The sequence below is a fragment of the Cibotium barometz genome, chromosome 39 (assembly GCF_041138505.1).
Source record: "Cibotium barometz isolate CiBa-2024 chromosome 39, ASM4113850v1, whole genome shotgun sequence".
NCBI lineage: Eukaryota > Viridiplantae > Streptophyta > Polypodiopsida > Cyatheales > Cibotiaceae > Cibotium > Cibotium barometz.
In genome coordinates, this window is record NC_141084.1 from 47,905,408 (window position 1) to 47,925,081 (window position 19,674).

Consider the following 19,674-nt stretch of genomic DNA (forward strand, 5'->3'; position numbering starts at 1 on the left):
GGGTCTACAAAACTTCAAAACTCAAATTACACAATAATAGAGAATAGTATTATACTACTAATACAATAGATAGCAAAGCCCCATGCTCTTGTGAAGAGAGCTTTGAACCGTTAAGACAGAGATTGCATGTTAATAGGAGCTAGGGAGTAAACTCATTATCATGGTTTGACACACGGTGTGGATAAGTGGCTCACAATGTATTTATATAGGTCTATATGTTTGTATACGTGTGGGGGCGAGGGGTGGGGCATGACCTTATAGGTTTGTGGTCATAGTTGTTTCCCCTATCCACAATGCAACTTGTAAAGATGTATGCATAGGAGTCTATAGGAGTCAACCTCACCTTCCATAGTCATTTGGTCTTATCTTGGGCTACCTCGCGAAATGTCAGGACAGGGTGTCCAAGAGTAACGTCTACTTGCTCCATGTATGGATTGTTATCAAGTAATGATCCACTGTAACATGTAGCCTATTTGGTAATGTGCCATATCTAATCGAAGCCATCTCTAAACCATCTGGTCGAAATGTCAGGACAGGGTGTCCAAGAGTAACGTCTACTTGCTCCATGTATGGATTGTTATCAAGTAATGATCCACTGTAACATGTAGCCTATTTGGTAATGTGCCATATCTAATCGAAGCCATCTCTAAACCATCTGGTCTCCTAGGTCATCATCTTATGTGAATATGGGGATATCGAGCGCCCAAGCTGCTCAACCATGGTTACTCCTAAAAATAAGAGCTGCATAAACATGAGCTAGTCGGTGCCTCGACAAAGGGTGAAGCATTATATCTAACATGAAGCTGGGCTTGATTAAGCAGAACAAACACAAGTTGTTTTTGTTGCACTGCTAAGTGGCTCTACATGAAGTTAATAGGTGTAGAGAGTAGGGATGAGAGTAGAGAGAGAGAGAGAGAGAGAGAGACCTAGGCTTTACCTCATGCATCTAGATGCACTCAAAGGCCTATATTAATGTCTACAAAAGACCCCAAGGGTCTATGAGACTCAAACCATCTGATGTAAAGACAATTTTTAGTGTTGGTGATGCTTTCGTGACATTCAAAAGTTGCAAAGAATTGACAATAAAAATTCTTAATAATTTCTAATGTGTTTTTGAACATATAATATTTTTTTTGAACATATAATATTTTTTTTGCACTAATTTCTTTTAGCGAGCGTCCGCAAGGCGAGCTTACGTACAAGGACAGGATTGATTACTTTACATTTTTGGTGCTGTGGAGGCAATGTGGTCGACTTTATCGCGACACTTCCTCCCACGCTACAGTCGCTTCTCGCAACTTGTGTATCGCCGATGGAACAGTCCCACCAGAGGTCAGCATTGGGCTTTTTGAGATTAACAAAATGGTAAAGAGATGATTAATGTATGATTTGCACGCTTGGTTATGAAAGAATTGCTGGATGGTGCGACGTTCCCTCTGTTGCATGTGGATGATGGAAGGTGTTAGTTCAAAAACAACACAAGGATCTCTCTGTAAGGTCTGTCTCCTGAGCGAGAAAGACAGTTATATTATCTTCTTCATAAGACCCAGTGGGTCTTTGAGACCAAAAGCAGTACAAGGGCTGCACGTGATACTGAGAAATGGAAAAGCCTAAAAGAAACGAAAAGACTCATACAGGAGGATAGATTAGCTGTATGTCTTATCATATCATGATCATCAGCAACATCATCATAGCGAGTATCCTAGTGATGGGTACATGTGCAAATACTTATCCATATCAGGACAAAGAAGACCTCATGTGTGTGTACAATTTCGATCTAGAATATCTAGCATGGGGGAGTCTATGACTATCAAGAGTCTCGCCATGTCCATCATGAGTGGGGGTGCTTGAGAATCTCCCCACTCTGGAGATGCTGTGTGGAAGGTTGCTGACTGGTCCTCCTGGGTGGTTTTGCGGATTTAGGTACCTCTCTGGGTCACCGACTTGTGCTGCCACTCTCTACCCGGAAGAAGCTAGTAATGGTGCTTTGCTCTCATTGAGGAGTGTATCTGTTTCCCTCCGAGCTCTATCAGGTAAAGTCCGAAGGAATGCTGGTCCGAAAAATCAAGGATTTTGCACAATAGACAATCTCTCAGAAGAGGTAGTGGAATCTCCTATGCATCTCATAGTATGCTGGGCATTTGCAAATATAGTGCTCTTCCGTCTTGACCTTTATAGAGCATAGTCTACAAGTCGTGTCCTCTCGGCATGTCCCTTGGCTCTCCCTGTCCCACTGTGAGGCACTGAGATGAGACATGGATCTGTCCACTTGCGAGATGTGCATGGCAATGTGACATATGTTTGTTGTTGCATGTGTGGGAGCCTTGATGTACTGATCCATTGCCGTAAGCTTGATTAAGAACAAGATGTTGATCTAAACCATAGTTGAGGGAAATGGGAAAAAAGAAACGGAAACAGAAATGGATACGGATACGGAAATGAAAATTTTGAGGAGAGCTGAAACGGAAATGGAAATGCCATGTCAACAAGGAGGGATAAGGGAGGGGAGGGATTGAAAGTTCATGATTGTTTGTATGCACATGTGATCCCATTATGACATGAATTTTATGGTTTATAAGAATAAAAGGGGAATAAAATGGATATTAGTTGTTGTAATGTGACATTTTCTTAGTTGTTCATATTGATTTGGACGGAAAGATCTCTGAAACGTGTGGTGTTGTGGAAACCGGCAAGTTGAAACGTTTTCCTTATTAGCTGAAATGTTTTAGGCAGCCGTTTCGAGGTTACCGAAACGTTTCGGTGACCGAAACATGTTTTAGTCTCCTACCTACCCTGAAACGCGTTTCAGTCCTCAAAAACAGTCATTTCAAGCGTTTTTCGTAACTAAGATTTAAACATGATTAAGACAGAAAAGAGAGATTGGTGTTAGGATTTTTCTTGTATTTTTTCATGTCTTAGGGCTTGCACGTAGTTTGTATTATGTTTAGTTTGCATCCATTGCATCAAACAATACAATAGAATACAATTTTTAGTGAATGCTAGCTTTCTATAGTGTTAAACATAGAACTAAAATCATTAATTTTAGCTTAATTGTGTTTTTGGTGTTGAAATTGTTTGCATTAGAGTGTTAGTAAGCATTAGGAGTAGCTTAATCTTTCAAAATTTTTTTTAAAACCATTACAAAATCTTTAAATTTGACTAATTTTTTTTAATGGACTGGTTTTTGTCATTAAGAGTGATTAATCTTGTTCAAGAGGTAAAAAAATTTAAAAAATGTGTTAATTGGGGTGTCATGTGCATCACAGATGCCATGGACATTTCTAGGGCTAGATCCAGAAGAGGCAGCCAGATAAAGAGTAGAATCAGGATGCTAGAGCACAGAACATGGATGGCAGTGTAGACTTGGAGCAAAGCATGGGTCAGAGGGGCTGTCGGCTGCAGGACAAAGGGTGCTGGCTGCCAGAAGAGAGCTGTCGGCTGACGTCAGCAAGGTGTAGGCAGCATGCGCATCAAGATCAAGGAAGAACCCCCAGTCGGCTGAATTAATAGAGAATTTAATGCATTAATACTGGCCGACCAGCAGTCGGCCAGCTCCCACCTTGTCCAAGACCCTATAAAAGCCACCAAGTGCTCCTTGTTTTATTCATTCCACCCACTAGGGGTGTGAGTCAATAGGAGGTCCCATAGGGGACAGAATTTAGGGTTAGGAACCTTTTTATGAAGGCAGCCCATGGCTGCAAAGATCTGTACCTTTTTTGTACATAGTATATACTGAAATTCCAGCACTTCTCACTCTCTCTCTCTACTCTCTCTCTACCTGCGTTTTTGCATCATGGTGCGTTTTTGCATCAGGAGGTCTTCAAGAGTGTTTAGGGCTGAAAGAAGACTCCCAGAGCTTCCGCGCGTTACATTGGTATCAGAGCATCAGGCTCAGCAAAGCTAAACACTGATTCAGTCCCAGATGATGGTGTACAGGTCCAAGGTACAGGAAAGTACACGGATTCGAAGCCCAAGGCAGGAACACAGATCGGGAAGAACTCCCAGGAGGTTTGTTGGTGGTGTTCCACAGTGCCAGATGGGGATGTCAGTTCCGTGAGCCAGATGGGTTCTAAGGGAACGGTCCCAAGGGAGGTTGATCCTCCAAGGGTGATGTGAGAGTGCCAGACTCAGTTCCAGGAACGAAGACCAAGACGGTGTTCAGAGCCAGGGCAGGAATGGATTGTGGACTAGAGGAAGACCAGATGCATAGATCTTCATCAGAGACAGAGTGGTTTGGAGAACAGAACGGAGTTTCAGAGAAAAAGGTTTGCCAGGGATGGATGATGACAGAGGGACTTCGGAACAGGATTGGGATGATGACAGTCATCCAAGAGCAGGTTGGATTCCCGTCATCAAGTTTAGCAGAGGGGGATGTCATGTGCATCACAGATGCCATGGACATTTCCAGGGCTAGATCCAGAAGAGGCAAGCAGATAAAGACTAGGAACCAGATAAAGTCAGGATGATGGAGCACAGAACTCAGAGCACCTCTGCAGTGCAGACTGAAGCAAGGCTTGGAGAAAGAACCAAAGGGATGCTGTCGGCTGACATCAGCATGGTCAAAGAGCTGTCGGCAGCATACTGGAGTGGTCGGCTGAGCCAGCAGATAAGGGCAGCAAGCAGGCGCCAAAGTCAGGACCAGTCGGCTGATTTAATAAGCATTTAATGCTTTTAGAACTGGCCGACCAGCAGTCGGCCAGCTCCCACCTTGTCCAAGACCCTATAAAAGCCACCAAGTGCTCCTTGTTTTATTCATTCCACCCACTAGGGGTGTGGGTCACTTAGAGGTCCCATAGGGGACAGAAATTAGGGTTAGGAACCTTTTTATGAAGGCAGCCCATGGCTGTACAGATTTGTACCTTTTTTGTACATAGTATATACTGAAATTCCAGTACTTCTCACTCTCTCTCTACTCTCTCTCTACCTGCGTTTTTGCATCATGGTGCGTTTTTGCATCAAAAGGTTTTCAAGAGTGTTTAGGGCTGAAAGAAGACTACCCAGAGCTTCCGCGCGTTACATTGGTATCAGAGGGACTTCGGAACAGGAGTGGGATGATGATAGTCATCCAAGAGCAGATTGGATTCCCGTCATCAAGTTTAGCAGAGGGGGATGTCATGTGCACAGATGCCATGGACATTTCTAGGGCTAGATCCAGAAGAGGCAGCCAGATAAAGAGTAGAATCAGGATGCTAGAGCACAGAACATGGATGGCAGTGTAGACTTGGAGCAAAGCATGGGTCAGAGGGGCTGTCGGCTGCAGGACAAAGGGTGCTGGCTGCCAGAAGAGAGCTGTCGGCTGACGTCAGCAAGGTGTAGGCAGCATGCGTATCAAGATCAAGGAAGAACCCCCAGTCGGCTGAATTAATAGAGAATTTAATGCATTAATACTGGCCGACCAGCAGTCGGCCAGCTCCCACCTTGTCCAAGACCCTATAAAAGCCACCAAGTGCTCCTTGTTTTATTCATTCCACCCACTAGGGGTGTGAGTCAATAGGAGGTCCCATAGGGGACAGAATTTAGGGTTAGGAACCTTTTTATGAAGGCAGCCCATGGCTGCAAAGATCTGTACCTTTTTTGTACATAGTATATACTGAAATTCCAGCACTTCTCACTCTCTCTCTCTACTCTCTCTCTACCTGCGTTTTTGCATCATGGTGCGTTTTTGCATCAGGAGGTCTTCAAGAGTGTTTAGGGCTGAAAGAAGACTCCCAGAGCTTCTGCGCGTTACATGGGGTCTAAATTGATCATATGAGTAGTCGAAATTGGTGTTTTTGAATGGTTTGAAAGCATTTAGATGCATCAAAATACCTAATTACATCAATTTTTTTATTAATTAGAGAAATTTGACTCTATTTGCTTAATTTTGCTTTAAAAGAAAAAATTATAATTAAGAGTAATTAATCTTTTATTTTAGATTAATTTACACATTTATTGATGTACAAAGATTAGCATTTTCTTGTTCTATCTAATGATGTGCTCAATTGTGAATTAATTAAGAATTAGTGATTAATTGGAGTCTTTGATTAGTATAAAAGAGAAAAAGATTAGTGAAAAGATTAATTTTAGATTAATTCTTAATCATTTTTTTTATATAACTCATTAAGACTAATGTAGATGCTCATGAGTTATCAAATTGTTTATTTTGGGGGTCATTTATGAAAGGTGTAAGGGGTGTCATAAAAAGGTTGACTTTTTGATTCCTATTTATCTTTTTGGAAAAATGTCCATATCTTCTTAATTTTAAATTCAAAAAATATCCCCTCCAAAAAAGAAAATTCGTATTTTTTACTAGACTAAAAAAAATAAAAATTGAAAAATGGTTCACGCCGTGAACCATTTTTGAAACTTCACGATCTAAGGGTTTATGTCCTATGAGCCCGCGAAAAAAATAAAAATAAATTTAACTTTTCGTGAAGTTCGGTTCACGACATAAACTGTTAAGGGTTCACGATGTGAGACCTTTCGTTCACGCGGCTGAAAAAAATTTCGAATTTAACTCTTTCGTGAAGTCCGGTTTACGACGTGAATCGTTAAGGGTTCACGGTGTAAGACCCTTCGTTCACGCGGAAAAGAATACCGAATTTGATTTTTCCGTGAAGTTCGGTTCACGACGTGAATCGTTAAGGGTTCACGACATGAGACTCTTCATTCACGCGGCCGAAACAAAAAAAAATTCAAATTTAACTTTTCCGTGAAGTCCGATTTACGACATGAACCGTTAAGGGTTTATGGTGTGAGACCTTTCGTTCACGCGGTTAAAAAAAAAATCGAATTTAATTTTTTCGTGAAGTCCAGTTTACAACGTGAGACCCTTCGTTCACGCGACCCAAAAAAAAAAAAAATTGTGAAGTCCGCTTCACAACGTGAATTACACCCTGCTAGTTCATGACGTGAAAAGGGGTCCGATGGCCCCCAAAAAAAAAAGACTCTTGAAAACACCTCTGTTTGGAGATCAGTATCTTCTAAACCGTATATTCGATGAAGGCGTTTTAGGGCTCATCGGAAAGTTGACATCGAGCTCTTCGACTTTGGACCCGACCATCCGAAGTTAAAATCGATCATTTTGGCCTTCGACTAGCAGCCTCAAAATTCGACCTGAAAATCTAGGCAAAAAACAGTCCAAAAACCACGAAAAATCACAAAAAGCAACGCAAAAATGACGACGAACTATATTCGGGCTACTTTTTGAAGGTCTAAACGACAAAATCACGAACGACTCATGGAAACAAGCGTGTTATCGGGTTTTACACTCCCTGTCACCTCGATCTGACCAGGCTTTGGTCCCTTACCAAACATTCCCACAAATCATATAAGTACCAACCCTTTCTTGGATGCCCACATCTTGTACATACTGACTAGTCTAGGAAGAGGGGTAGTCTAAGGACTCAGTGAGTCTCTCCCACAAATCCTATAAGTACCAACCCTTTCCTGGATGCCCACATCTTGTACATACTGACTAGTCTAGGAAGAGGGGTAGCCCAAGGACTAAGTGAGTCTCTCCCAACAAGAATACTCATATATGGTCTCAGTGACTCGTACAGAAATACGGCTGTACAAATTTTCAAAATTATGGGCAAATACGACGGAACAACAGACCTTGTTTAATTCATTCAAATGTTTGAACAGAGATGTGAAGCCTTTGGAAATCCCAACAAGGTACATGTGTTGAACCTATGCTTAGAGGGAAAAGCTAGTCGATGGTTCATCACATTGATACCCGCGATCAAGACCAATGAAACCGGCCTCTAGTAGAAACCAAAGTGCGGTAGACTAGCAGTCACCTATTCAATCGTAGTCCAGACAATTAAGAAGTGAACAAGAGCTAGAATGCTCCAGAACAGAAAGGAAAAACGACACCTGTTGGCCCCAAAGCTTGGCGCTCCTTTCGGTATTTCTTTATTCAAATTCGATGGAAAAGTTTTAATGAGTACAATAAAGCCAGGCAAGGAAAGTAAACCTACATATCCAATCTAGCAGCCCTCAAGACCTCTTAGCATAGAGGATTCCCATACAGATCTGTGTCCCACGAAAGCAACACAGTGTCTGCGAGTTTGCACCAAAAGTGTTTTGCATGTTCAGAAACTGTCCAAAAGAAGGATTCTGTGGGAAGGCACCACTATTGCCCTGAGGTGGGTTCCTAGAACGCACTTTCTTCTTCTTCTCAGGCTCAGAACGGGATCTCATAAATTTAGCAAACTTCTCACTTTGAGTGAGCTGCATATACACATCCATTACCCCTGCCAAACGATTTTTAAACTGAGCATCATCTTCCTCTTTACGAGGCATGTCTTCTGGTTGTGTTACATCCTTATATTGTGCATCTTCTACAGCCTGTTCTCCTGCAAGAATATCCTCAGATTCTTTTCTCTCAAGAGAGGCCTCTTGCTCTTCCTCTTCATTATAAAAATATTCATCTTCTGTGTCTGACATGTTGCTGAATTTTTCAACAATGGCTTTCCTCGAGACAACCACGAGCTCACCCCCTTAAGAAAGTTGATGATAGGTCCCGGCAACGGAACCTTGAAACCGGCCTCTAGTAGAAACCAAACTGCGGTAGACTAGCAGTCACCTATCCAATTGTAGTCCAGACAATTAAGAAGTGAACAAGAGCTAGAATGCTCCATAACAGAAAGGAAAAACGACACTTGTTGGTCCCAAAGCTTGGCGCCCCTTTCGGTATTTCTTTATTCAAATTCAATGGAAAAGTTTAACTGAGTACAACAAAGCCAATCAAGGAAAGTAAACCTGCATGTCCAATCTGGCAGCCCTCAAGACCTCTTAGCATAGAGGATTCACATACAGATCTGTGTTCCACGAAAGCAACACACTGTGGTCTCCTCTAATCAACCAAGACAATACAACAGGGCAGCCTTGAGCACGCATCTGGCTGTTCCATGTTCATGGCTTCAAACTCAGCCAAAGTACAAATCCATTGTCCAACTCTGTTTCCACCCTTCAAACTGCCATACCCCTCCTCTCACAAAGGGCCAGAAGAAACAACTCTGAAGCAGACATAAGCTAGTGGAAAGAGAGAGAAAAAGAAGTGTTCAATGTATTCCAACTGCTCTGCACAGTTCTGCACTAGTCGACTTGACCGTACCAGACTGTACTTGCAGCTGCCACCCAGCGTCAGCAAATCTGCAGCAGCCACCTGTACTTGTCCGTACCAGTATATACCTGCAGCTGCCTACGTCAGCCAGTCTGCAGCAGCCAGACTGAACCTGTCTGTACCCGTATGCACCTGCAGCCGCCTTTGTGATGCGCCGCTTGTACCAGTTGGACTGGACTGAACTGTACTCGCATGTACCTACTGGACAGGACTGTCTGTACCTGCCTGTACCTGTCTGTACAAGTTTGTACCTGCAGCACACGTGTGTACGGCTTCTCTTCAGGCGACCTGTTCCAGCCTCCCTCCATGCTGCGCAACCAGCCAATAGTACCCTCCACGCAGCTAGCCGACCCCTCCTCCAAAAAGCGAGAGAGAGAGAGAGAGAGAGAGAGAGAGAGAGAGAGAGAGAGAGAGAGAGAGAGAGAGAGAGAGAGAGAGAGAGAGAGAGAGAGAGAGGCGTGTACTCTAAAAGTAGAATAGCTCTCCCTCCATAAATATCCTAGTGGCCCTTTAAAGTTTATTAAGCTTTCTAAGGGCCACCCAAGGTTTATAAACCTTAGAAAGTTAAATACCTTGGTCCCCCTTCACACCTGGGGTTGTCCACACATATTACTTTTTGTCCCGACACCCAAGTATGCATCTTTAAAAAAAGATTATCTTGCTCACCAACCACCATGCTCACATTTGTGCTGTTCCACTTTCACAGGGTCATGACAACCAACTTTAGAACCTTGAAATCTAGCTTTATACATGGCTTTTCCAGACAAGGTGATAGGTGGAGTGCAGTAAAAGAACTCTATTCAATTGAGCGTCAACTAAATGAATCCATTAGAGATTTTATCCTTTGGATAAAACTCTTGGACTTACGATGTGAGTCATGGGAAAAATTAAACGATTTTTAATTGAAGAGATGTTTCATGATGGGCTTAAACAATAACAGCTTACACAACTTGATCATTGTATCCAATCCGGAAACATTCGATCAATGTTGTAACAAAGCAATACGTTTAGATGACAACATGCTGGAAGATGATCATGCTATGAGATGTTCCTCATCTAAACCAAGTGAAGCAATGGCTAAAGAATGATCGGTCTGGGAATTGACATTTCCTGAATTCTATGCAGCCTTGCTTAAAAGCTTTCAATCGACATCTCTAAGAGAGGATGAGAATCTTTAAAACCAAACATCGTTAATGCCTCTACAAGTGAGGAATGAAATGCCTTGTATTAAGTGCAATCACTATGACCATCCCAATCCCCATTGTGCATACAAGGCACCTGTTTTTCTATACTGCATATATTGTAAAACCTTTTATCACGATACTAAAAAGTGTCACACTTCATCCATAATTGACTTAAAACCTCCATCTCCAGTGCACCAAACAGAAATAGTCCAAAGGGTAGAAACTGCTCAGGAAGCAGTTAATTGAACTCTTCAGTGTTTCTATTGTCGTGGACCTCACAAGGTGGTAGACTGTACAGTTTGGAATACTTCCATGCCCATAGTCATTGACACTTTGCGACCCATGTGTGAACGATGTGGCATTGATCGCATGTTCCAAGATTGCCCAAGACGAGTTGCTTCAATGCAACTTGTCTCACAAAATACGACTCTTAACATCTTAAGTGGACAAAACGGACAATTGTCCACGATACCCTTGCATGTGCTTACACGCTTACAAGCCAAGGCACGAGAGACAATAAAAAAGAACGCAAAAGACAATACCTCAACATAGGTAGAAGAATATGCTGTAAAGCAGAACCCAAAACAGACAACAAAACCTTCTAAACCCAAGAAAGACAAGGGACAACAAACTATCGAAACCAAGGTTGAATTAAAGAACAACAGGGAAAAGGAGCATGTAGAGGACATAAAACCAAAAGGGGACATAAACCCAAAAGAGTGAAGAGTCAAAAGCTATACATGGTGCACAAGCATCAATCTCAAAGACCACCTCACAAACCTCAAAACCCATATGTGCGACACATGGTACAAAAGCCCAAAAGAAAATTCGATCTCGTCGCATAATGAAAAACTGAGAATCTAAAAAAAGTCAGAAAACGAAACAAGTTTTAGTACGTCACTAAGTGAGGATGAAACAAGTTCTGACTCTTTACTTAGTGCACCACATAAACCAATCAAGAAACTAGAATCCACCCAACCACCCCAAATTGATAATAATGATCACATGATATATGCGGAACGCAAAAAGCAAGCTCAGGAGAGCATGCTTAGCTTTGTTGAGAGTGTCTTACAAGGTCACCGGTTGTGATTGAGCCTCTTAATATCAATCCTAAAAAAGCAACCAAAATACAAAGCCTAGAGAAGTACCGCTTCCTCTTTCAAGAGGAAGCCATACTCTCTACACAGAAGAGTCATTTGAGACAGATTGCACGAACTATACGCTTGAGAAAGCACGTGAGGAATTCGATAATTCAAAACCTCATTTGGAGGAATACTCTTATCTCATGGTGAAGCCAGCATAACATCAACACTTGCACCTTTAAGGGCTCAACATGAGTTATACCAAGATATAAAGAACTCCATAGAACAGGACTGTGAGGATTCACAAGCTTCCAAACAGACCTTATTTAGAATTGTCAGAGGGCCAAGTGTGCCAGTGTACACATTGGATACTCTTGAAAAAGCTGAGAGCCAAATAGAGGACGAAAGTGAATGGGAATATGAAACAGAAACAGGATCTAAAGCTGAAACAAAAACTGAAACATCCATGGTTTCTCTTGAAGATTCTATCGTGATATGGTTGGATTTTCTTACAGGTAAGGATGTTAAGTGTAAATGGACATTGATTAGCACTCGAGCTAGTCATAATATCATGACAATAGACACTTGGGTGTCATTGGGACAACCTAAACTTATCCCTATAAGCAATAGTCTTGCAAGAGGAGCCAATGGCCAAAACATTGAAGTTCTAGGTTACTTTAGCTACACTACTCAAACAATCGGTGGAGATATAAAATTTACATTCTATGTTACCCTAGATTCCCTTGAGTATGATGTCGTTCGTGGTGGAACTTGGATAGGTGAATCGTTGTATTTAATAGATGAATCCATGCAAATAGTCACCTTGAACACTCTTGCAAACATTGTACAATTGCTTTTACGAGAGAACGCGACCATAGAGGAGCTGGAACTTCCAATATATCTTACTGAAAAGATCCCTAGGATTTTGGTTGGACTGGAAATTTCAAATAAAATCACCACAGCTCAAGCACAGCTTTATCCAACATGAGAACACAATCTCATGACCCTCGAGCTATGGGATTTGTTAGGTCAACCAACACTCACGGTATATCCTTAAAGAATTCCCTTTACACAAGACTTGAACATGCCATGTTTGGGGTACTTTGAACATACAATGTATATTGGAACTAACCCTCTTACTTGCAAGTTTTTTGTAGTTGAGTATGTGTTGGAAGTAGATTCGATCTTGGGACATAAATGGACTATTGTTGCCTAAGCACCACTGTGCTTTGCTGGCGATAGAGTCTGTCATGTGCAAGCATTGCCATGAACATTCCCAGAGCTAATCCAGAAGAGGCAGCCAAGAAAAAGATCATTAGAGCTAGGATTTGGAGCCATAGTAGCAACGGAACGGGAATGGGAACGGAACGAAAGCACCACCAGGGGAACGGGAACGAGAAAAAGGGGGAACGGGAACGAGGGGGAACGGAAACAGGGAACGACCTAGATAATTCCTAGAAATGACGATAAATCTTAACATACAATGCTCATTTATATAACCAAATCAGAGACACACTAAAGTCTAGTGCACCATAATTTGCATGGCTAGATACTAACACTGAACAGATCTCACAAGTCAAAATAAATTAGCCCACATCATACATGACATAAGTGACAAAAAGCACAAAATGTGGCCTACATGGCACAGCCTAGATAAAAGAAACAATCCAAGTCCAAAGTCCAAGCCTCAAGGTGACATGCACATTGCAAATAGTAAGGAGATATCATGCATGGCTACTGCCAGTGATGCCATCAAGGAGACTATCATCTATGTCATCCAAGAAAGCCATATCATCAAGACCAACATCTGCAGCATCCAAATCTTCAATCCCATCCTGACCAGGATCTGCAAGTCCATGTGTCTCCTCATCATCCGAGGACTCCTCATCAAGCAATATAAACTTCTTTGGTTTGGGAGATGCCATATCACCAAGCAAGCGCAAATTAGCACTTACAAAAATCAAGTCATTGACTTGTTTTGTCCCAAATTTGTTCCTCTTCTTGGATGCAACATGGCCGAACACACTCCATAGCTGCTCAATCGGAGAGGAGCTTGCACCTTGAGACAAGATCCTTACTGCCAATGATTGAAGCTGTGGTGTACGAGCCCCATAATCCTCCCACCATAAAGCAGCCCTATCTTAAACCTATCTCTTTGAGCATCAGCCGATCCAAACCTTCCCAACTTGCTGCGATAAAATCCAAGTTGGTCTTTCACCAACCTTCGTTTATCTGCATCACGAACCTGCCTAGAAAGCACTGTCTCCCAACCATCCATCACCTCATCATCGGCCTCTTGTCCACATCCTTGGAACTCGGGATCCAAGACATACGCTGCAGCATGCATAGGAGAATGATAACCATTCCATCGTGCTTCACATAATTCTCGAACCTCTGCATATTTCTCATCAGACAAGCCCATTTCCCCTATTTTCTCGATCATTCGGTCAGCCCCCTCATAAACCTTGCCAATGCATGGCTCCCGTCCATCTGCAATCCGCATCAAGCGCATGATCGGCTTCATCATAGCATTGATAGTATTGACTTCATCCCAAAATGTGAAGTCTTGTATGGTTCTTGCAACCTCTATGCCGGCTCTTGAGCGAGAAAGTGCCCATCCCATCCACTCATTGCATACAACCAACTGCTTCAAAGGCAATTGCACTTTGGATAACCTCTTCATCATGAGAAAGTTATAACCAAAGCGTGTCTCTGAGTACTTCAAGAGATCCTTTTTGGCCGATCTCTTGCGGAATTCATTCAAAATAAACTGATGGTTTTGAATGAAGCTTATTATCTCCTTGCCTTTTTGAATGTGTGGATCAACCCATGGCAAGCTGCCAACATCCTTCAATAAGTTGCTCAAACAATGAGCAAAGCATGGACTGAATGTGATATGCGGATACCTGTCTTCAAGCTTAAGACCAGCTGCTCTATTTGTTGCCTCACCATCAGCTAAGAACTGAATAACATTCTCTGGTCCAACTTTCTCAATACCTTCGGCCCACTCTTCCACAAGCTGATCTGCAGTTTTTCCAGTCCCAGAAGCATCATGTGAGGAAATGAATTGCATTCTTCCTCGAGAATAAGCAACCATGCCATAAATGGACCTTTTTCGAGTGTCACTCCAACCATCTGCAATAAGTGACACACCATTCTTTGCCCAACTTTCATGCACAGACTCTAAAGCACATTCAATTGCAGCTTTCTCCTTTTGCAACAAGGTGGTGCGTATGGTCTCATATGAAGGAGGCTTGTATGTTGGGCCATACCGTGCAATCTCCTGGACCATTTCAATGAAATATGGAGACCTGGCAACATTGAATGCTACATGATCATGATAAAAGAACCTTGCAACAGCTGCATCTACCCTCTCTTTCTTGCGGGGATCCCAAGCTGCTCCCAAGGTTTGCTGCTTGCCGGAACTTGCACCCATAGACTGCAAATCTTGGGAAAATGCAAAGCTCCCAAGTCCTCCATACTGTTGTCCATCTCCCAAGTGTACATCTTCCCCTTGTCTACTGAAGTAAGATGCATCAATTGCCGGTTTCTTTCGTGCACATGCTTTCTCCTCTTCACTTGGGTACTTTGCCAAAAGCTCTCTACGCATTTCAGGTGTTGTCCCTGGGCATTTGTTCACTTGTGCTTTTTCATTGTTCACATGGCATAGATGTGCTCTCACACGGTTTGCTCCTCCTGACTTCTCTTTGTTACATTGCTTGCATTTCCATCGTGTTGCACCTCCCTTAGATGAATACCTTTCTAGCCTTTCAACCTCGTCCCACCAAGTAGCATTCGAAGCCGATCGCTTTGAACCCGAGTAAGCCATGATGTCTGCAAATTCGGGCAAAAAGTTGAATAGGCTTTCAAAGTTAACCATTTCAGAGAAATGAGTCCTTTTTTTTCTTCTGTTTAATGGGGAGAGACTGTGCACTGTGCAGTGTGCAGTCCAGATTGTGATTCACCATAGGTAATTTTTAAAACACCAAAAGTTCAAAGTTCAAACAAAAAAAGAGAGAGAGAAGAAAGAGAAAAGCTTCTTGCTGCCTTGCCTTTTAGATGAATGTAGTCTACACAGTGCAAGGGCTGGGGGCCTGGCTGCCAATGGCTGGGGCGACTGTACTATGCAGTACAGAATGTCAGAACAGCTGCTGTACGGGCAGGACAGTACGGGCGCTGCTGTACGGGCAGTCGTGGACAGCAACGGCGGGTACAGGCGTGAACTCCGAAAAGCGACGGGCGGCGAAAGGCGTACGGGACTGGTGCGAATTTCCGAAAAGCGCCTAGCGCAAGGCTTACGGGCTTCATTTTTTTTAAAAAAAATCCACGTCATCTGCACGTTCCCACGTGGGGGAACGGCAGGCTAGCATTCCCTGGCCCTTTCCACCTACCGTTCGACCAACGTTCCCTGCCGTTCCACCTTTTTTCGACCACCTCAACGTTCCACCATTCGTTTCCAGTGTTCCACTGGTCCACGCGATGGGGGAACGCGTTCCACCGTTCCCAATGGGGGGAAACGGGGTTCCCCTGCTACTATGTTTGGAGCACAAGGTGCAGAATGTGGCTAGGGTGGACTTGGAGCATGGCATGGAAGAGGCTGTCGGTTGCCAAGACTGGTGCTGTCGGCTGCATGACCAGGGTGTCGGCTGTAGCAGAAGAAACGGCTATAGGCGCTTCAGCGTTTATGGAGAACGAGCATAGTCAAGATGGCCGACTAGCATTTATGGAGAAAATAGGCCCAGTCGGCTGGCCGACTGTAGTACTCCTATGATCCAAGAGCCTATAAAAGGCATAGGGTGCTCATTGTGTTAGGCATTCACTCCCATAAGGAGTGGGTCCTTAGGGTCCCTAGACTAGGACTGTTTTGGTGATGTTCACCTTTTCAAGAAGGCAGCCAAGGGCTGTAGATTGTAGGTATCTTTTTGTACCATCAGAAATATACTGAATTTCCAGCCATATCTCTCTCTCTACTCTCCCTTTTGTCTGCGTTTTTGCATCATCATGTTCTCAATGGTGATAGGGCTGAAAGAAGACTCCTAGAGCTTCCGCGTGTTATGTTGGTATCAGAGCATTAGGCTCAGCAAAGCTAAACACTGATTCAATCCCATATGATGGTGTACAGGTCTAAAGTACGTGAAAGTACACGGGTACGAAGCTCAAGGCAAGGAACACAAGATCGGGAAGAGCTCCCAGGGGGTTTGTTGGTGGTGTTAAGCCAGAGAGGATGGCAGTCCTGTGAGCCAGATAGGTTCTCGGGCAACGGTCCCAAGGGAGGATTATCCTCCAAGGGGTGATGTGAGAGTGCCAGACTCATTTCTCAGGAATGAAGACCAAGACAGTGTTCAGAGTCAGGGCAAGAATGGATTGGGGACTGGATGGAGCAGATGCATAGATATTATTTAGAGTCAGAGTGGTTTCGGAGACCGGACTGGGTTTTTCAGAGAAAAGGGTTGCCATAGATGGATGGATGACAGAATGGGACTCTGGAAATAGAATGGGATGATGACAATCATCCAAGAAGCAGATTGGAAGCCCGTCATCAAGTTTAGCAGAGGGGGATGTCATGTGCAAGCATTGCCATGAAGATTCCCAGAGCTAATCCAGAAGGGACAGCCAAGAAAAAGATCATTAGAGCTAGGATTTGGAGCACAAGGTGCGGCCAACTCTAGTACTCCTGAGTCCTATGATCCAAGAGCCTATAAAAGGCATAGGGTGCTCGTTGTGTTAGGCATTCACTCCCATAAGAGTGGGTCCTTAGGGTCCCTAGACTAGGACTGTTTTGGTGATGTTCACCTTTTCAAGAAGGCAGCCAAGGGCTATTGTGACCGCTCCCTACAAGAGGCCTATAGATCGGAAGACAATATACACATATTTAGAACACTTAATTTAACTGTTATTAAACAATGGAAACAACATCAGCAACACAAATACTAGAAATACTGAAAAAAACAAATGACACCAGCACTGGGGCCGGAAAGGGCCGCCCCCCCCTTAATACTTTTTGTATTTCTTGGAGTATTTATATTTGTACAAGTGTCACGGGCCTGACAGGCCAGATTTCTCCACAAGGGAGTGAAAACAATCAAATAAAACTGGATCAAGTCGATGAAGAGGTGTTGGTCGGAGTAGCCCCAAATCACATGCTCATTCCCACCTTCATTGGGTGTACACTTGCCTTTCATCACTGGTCTTCCGAGACCGTGCACAAACGGGCACACTCGTACTAACGCAGGCGACAGTGTACACCGCGGAGGGAACGTTTTTTGGTTCTTCCAATTAAGCTTTGTACTTGGTTTTTCCTCATACCCTCTTGACCTTCACTGGCTCCTCTATAAATGAGGGCGTGGTCAGGGCAATCATGGTAGAAACCTTTTTCCAATGATCCTCCAGAGTGTATGCACCTGGAGAAGAACTTACCTACACAAAGCTTGGAATAACAACATTTAACTTGAATTATTATCTGAATTTGAGATAAAATATTGAAATAAATACTTGGCATGGATTTCAATTCAAATCTCAGTAGTGAAGACTATTTCCCTTGTATTGTACTCCAAAATGGAAGTTTCAACAAGACAACCAGCAGGTACACAAGATAGGTACAGAAGGTACTTATGGGCGGCCTGCAGGTACAGCAGATACTGTCAAGTACACGTGGGCAGCCAGCAGGTACTGATGGGCAGCTAGTAGGTACAGCAGGTGGTACTGTCAGATATACGTGGGCAGCCAACAGGTACTGAAGTTGGTACAGCAGGTACACAAGTACATGTAGGCAACCAGTAGTTTGCAGGTACATCAGGTACTGGTTAGGTACATGTGGGCATCCAGCAAGTACACATGGGCAGCCAACAGGTACACGTGAGCAGCCAACAGTTGTAGGTACAGCAGGTACACATGGGCTATAGCAATCTGCAGGTGGTACAACAGGTACACAAGGGCTATAGCAATCTGCAGGCGGTACAGCAGGTACACAAGGGCAGCACACAGGCGAGTACTGCAGGTACACGTGGGCAGCACACAGGCGAGTACTGTAGGTGGTACAGCAAGTACACAAAGCGTGGAGATGATAGGTGCAGCCAGGCATGGCTGGGCAGCATTTACACTAAGCGTGGAGATGATAGATGCAGCCAGGGGTGGCTGGGCAGCAGGTTACCAAGCGTGGAGATGATAGATGTAGCCAGGCGTGGAGAAAAAAATGGGTAGCCAAGTGTGGAGAGGCAGGGGGTTACAGCAGGTGATGAAGATGGCAAGTCAATCCACCAACCCACACGTGGGAATCCCCATGCAAGCCTTTTTTTAAAAGGTTATAAAATCTTAGTTCATCTAATTACTTTGGGCCCTCCCCACATAAGCAAGTGTCCAGCCCGTATTTGAATTGAGTGTGAACACAATACCTTATAAACATTAAAGTTCACTCAAGTTTATGGGTTTTGCCATTTTAAAAGGCCAAAACAAAAAATACTTACCACCTGTTCACACGCCACACCACCAAGTCAGCAAACAGCACTCTATGGCACACTGAGGGTGTCCCTGTCCAGTGTATTGGCATGGCATAACAGGCAGACACACGCAAATAAGTCATGCAAAAACAAATTTATGCATGCAGGCATAAAATGCATGTGCACAAATAATGGATGAAATTTCCCTTTCATGAAACTTGTACAAGAGGTTCCTGTCGGGCACAAAACTGGCGTGACAAATATAAATAAATATGTCCTCGTCTTCCTATGGAGTGACAGTCCCATAGGTAAGACACTATCTTGGCCATACACGGGTGGCACCAACAGGCTCCCGTCCATAGAGCACGAAGCAAATCACACACGGGTGGCACGAAACTGGTTCCCGTCCATGTGATGCAGCACTGGTCGCACACGGGTGACACTGATCTGGCGCCCGTCCATGTGACACCATAAAACTGGCCCTTTCATATGGGACAGTGGCTTGGCCCCATGTGAACATGGCACAAACATGGCCGCTCTATGGAGTGACAGTCCCATAGAAGTGGCTCCAGAAATGGAGATGGACCAAATGGTGACATCCCCCCGGGCTTCCAAACAGTTGATCTCAACTGAAAAGCCTCAAGTATGCCTATAGAAGCTGAGGGTAGTCAGCAAAATAATTCTCATCTACCCACTTTGCATCAATTGGTAAATAATTTTTAAATTTCACAAGGTATCTCCTGGAAAGCTTACCATGTGGTAACTTTCTCTCCTTGTGAAATACCATCTGCTCTGGCTGAAGGATCTCCTCAAGCTCATCAACTTCTGGCGGATCTTCTGTGACAAGCTCCTCTGGATCTGGC

At 43.6% G+C, this 19,674-nt stretch overlaps 1 protein-coding gene across 4 annotated transcripts in view; it reads left to right on the forward strand.

Moving 5' to 3' along the window:
* The first annotated feature begins 1,190 nt into the window (after positions 1–1,190).
* Positions 1,191–19,674, forward strand: part of LOC147616178 (uncharacterized) — a 140,945-nt gene continuing 122,461 nt past the window's right edge. Inside the window, exons 1-2 of one of the 4 annotated variants that reach the window (XM_086778817.1) lie at positions 1,204–1,332; positions 1,924–2,033. In XM_086778817.1, the coding sequence (XP_086634943.1) occupies positions 1,313–1,332; positions 1,924–2,033 (130 nt within the window). In that variant the 5' untranslated portion in view covers positions 1,204–1,312. The other 3 variants (XM_086778819.1, XM_086778818.1, XM_086778816.1) reach the window with 3 other exon arrangements.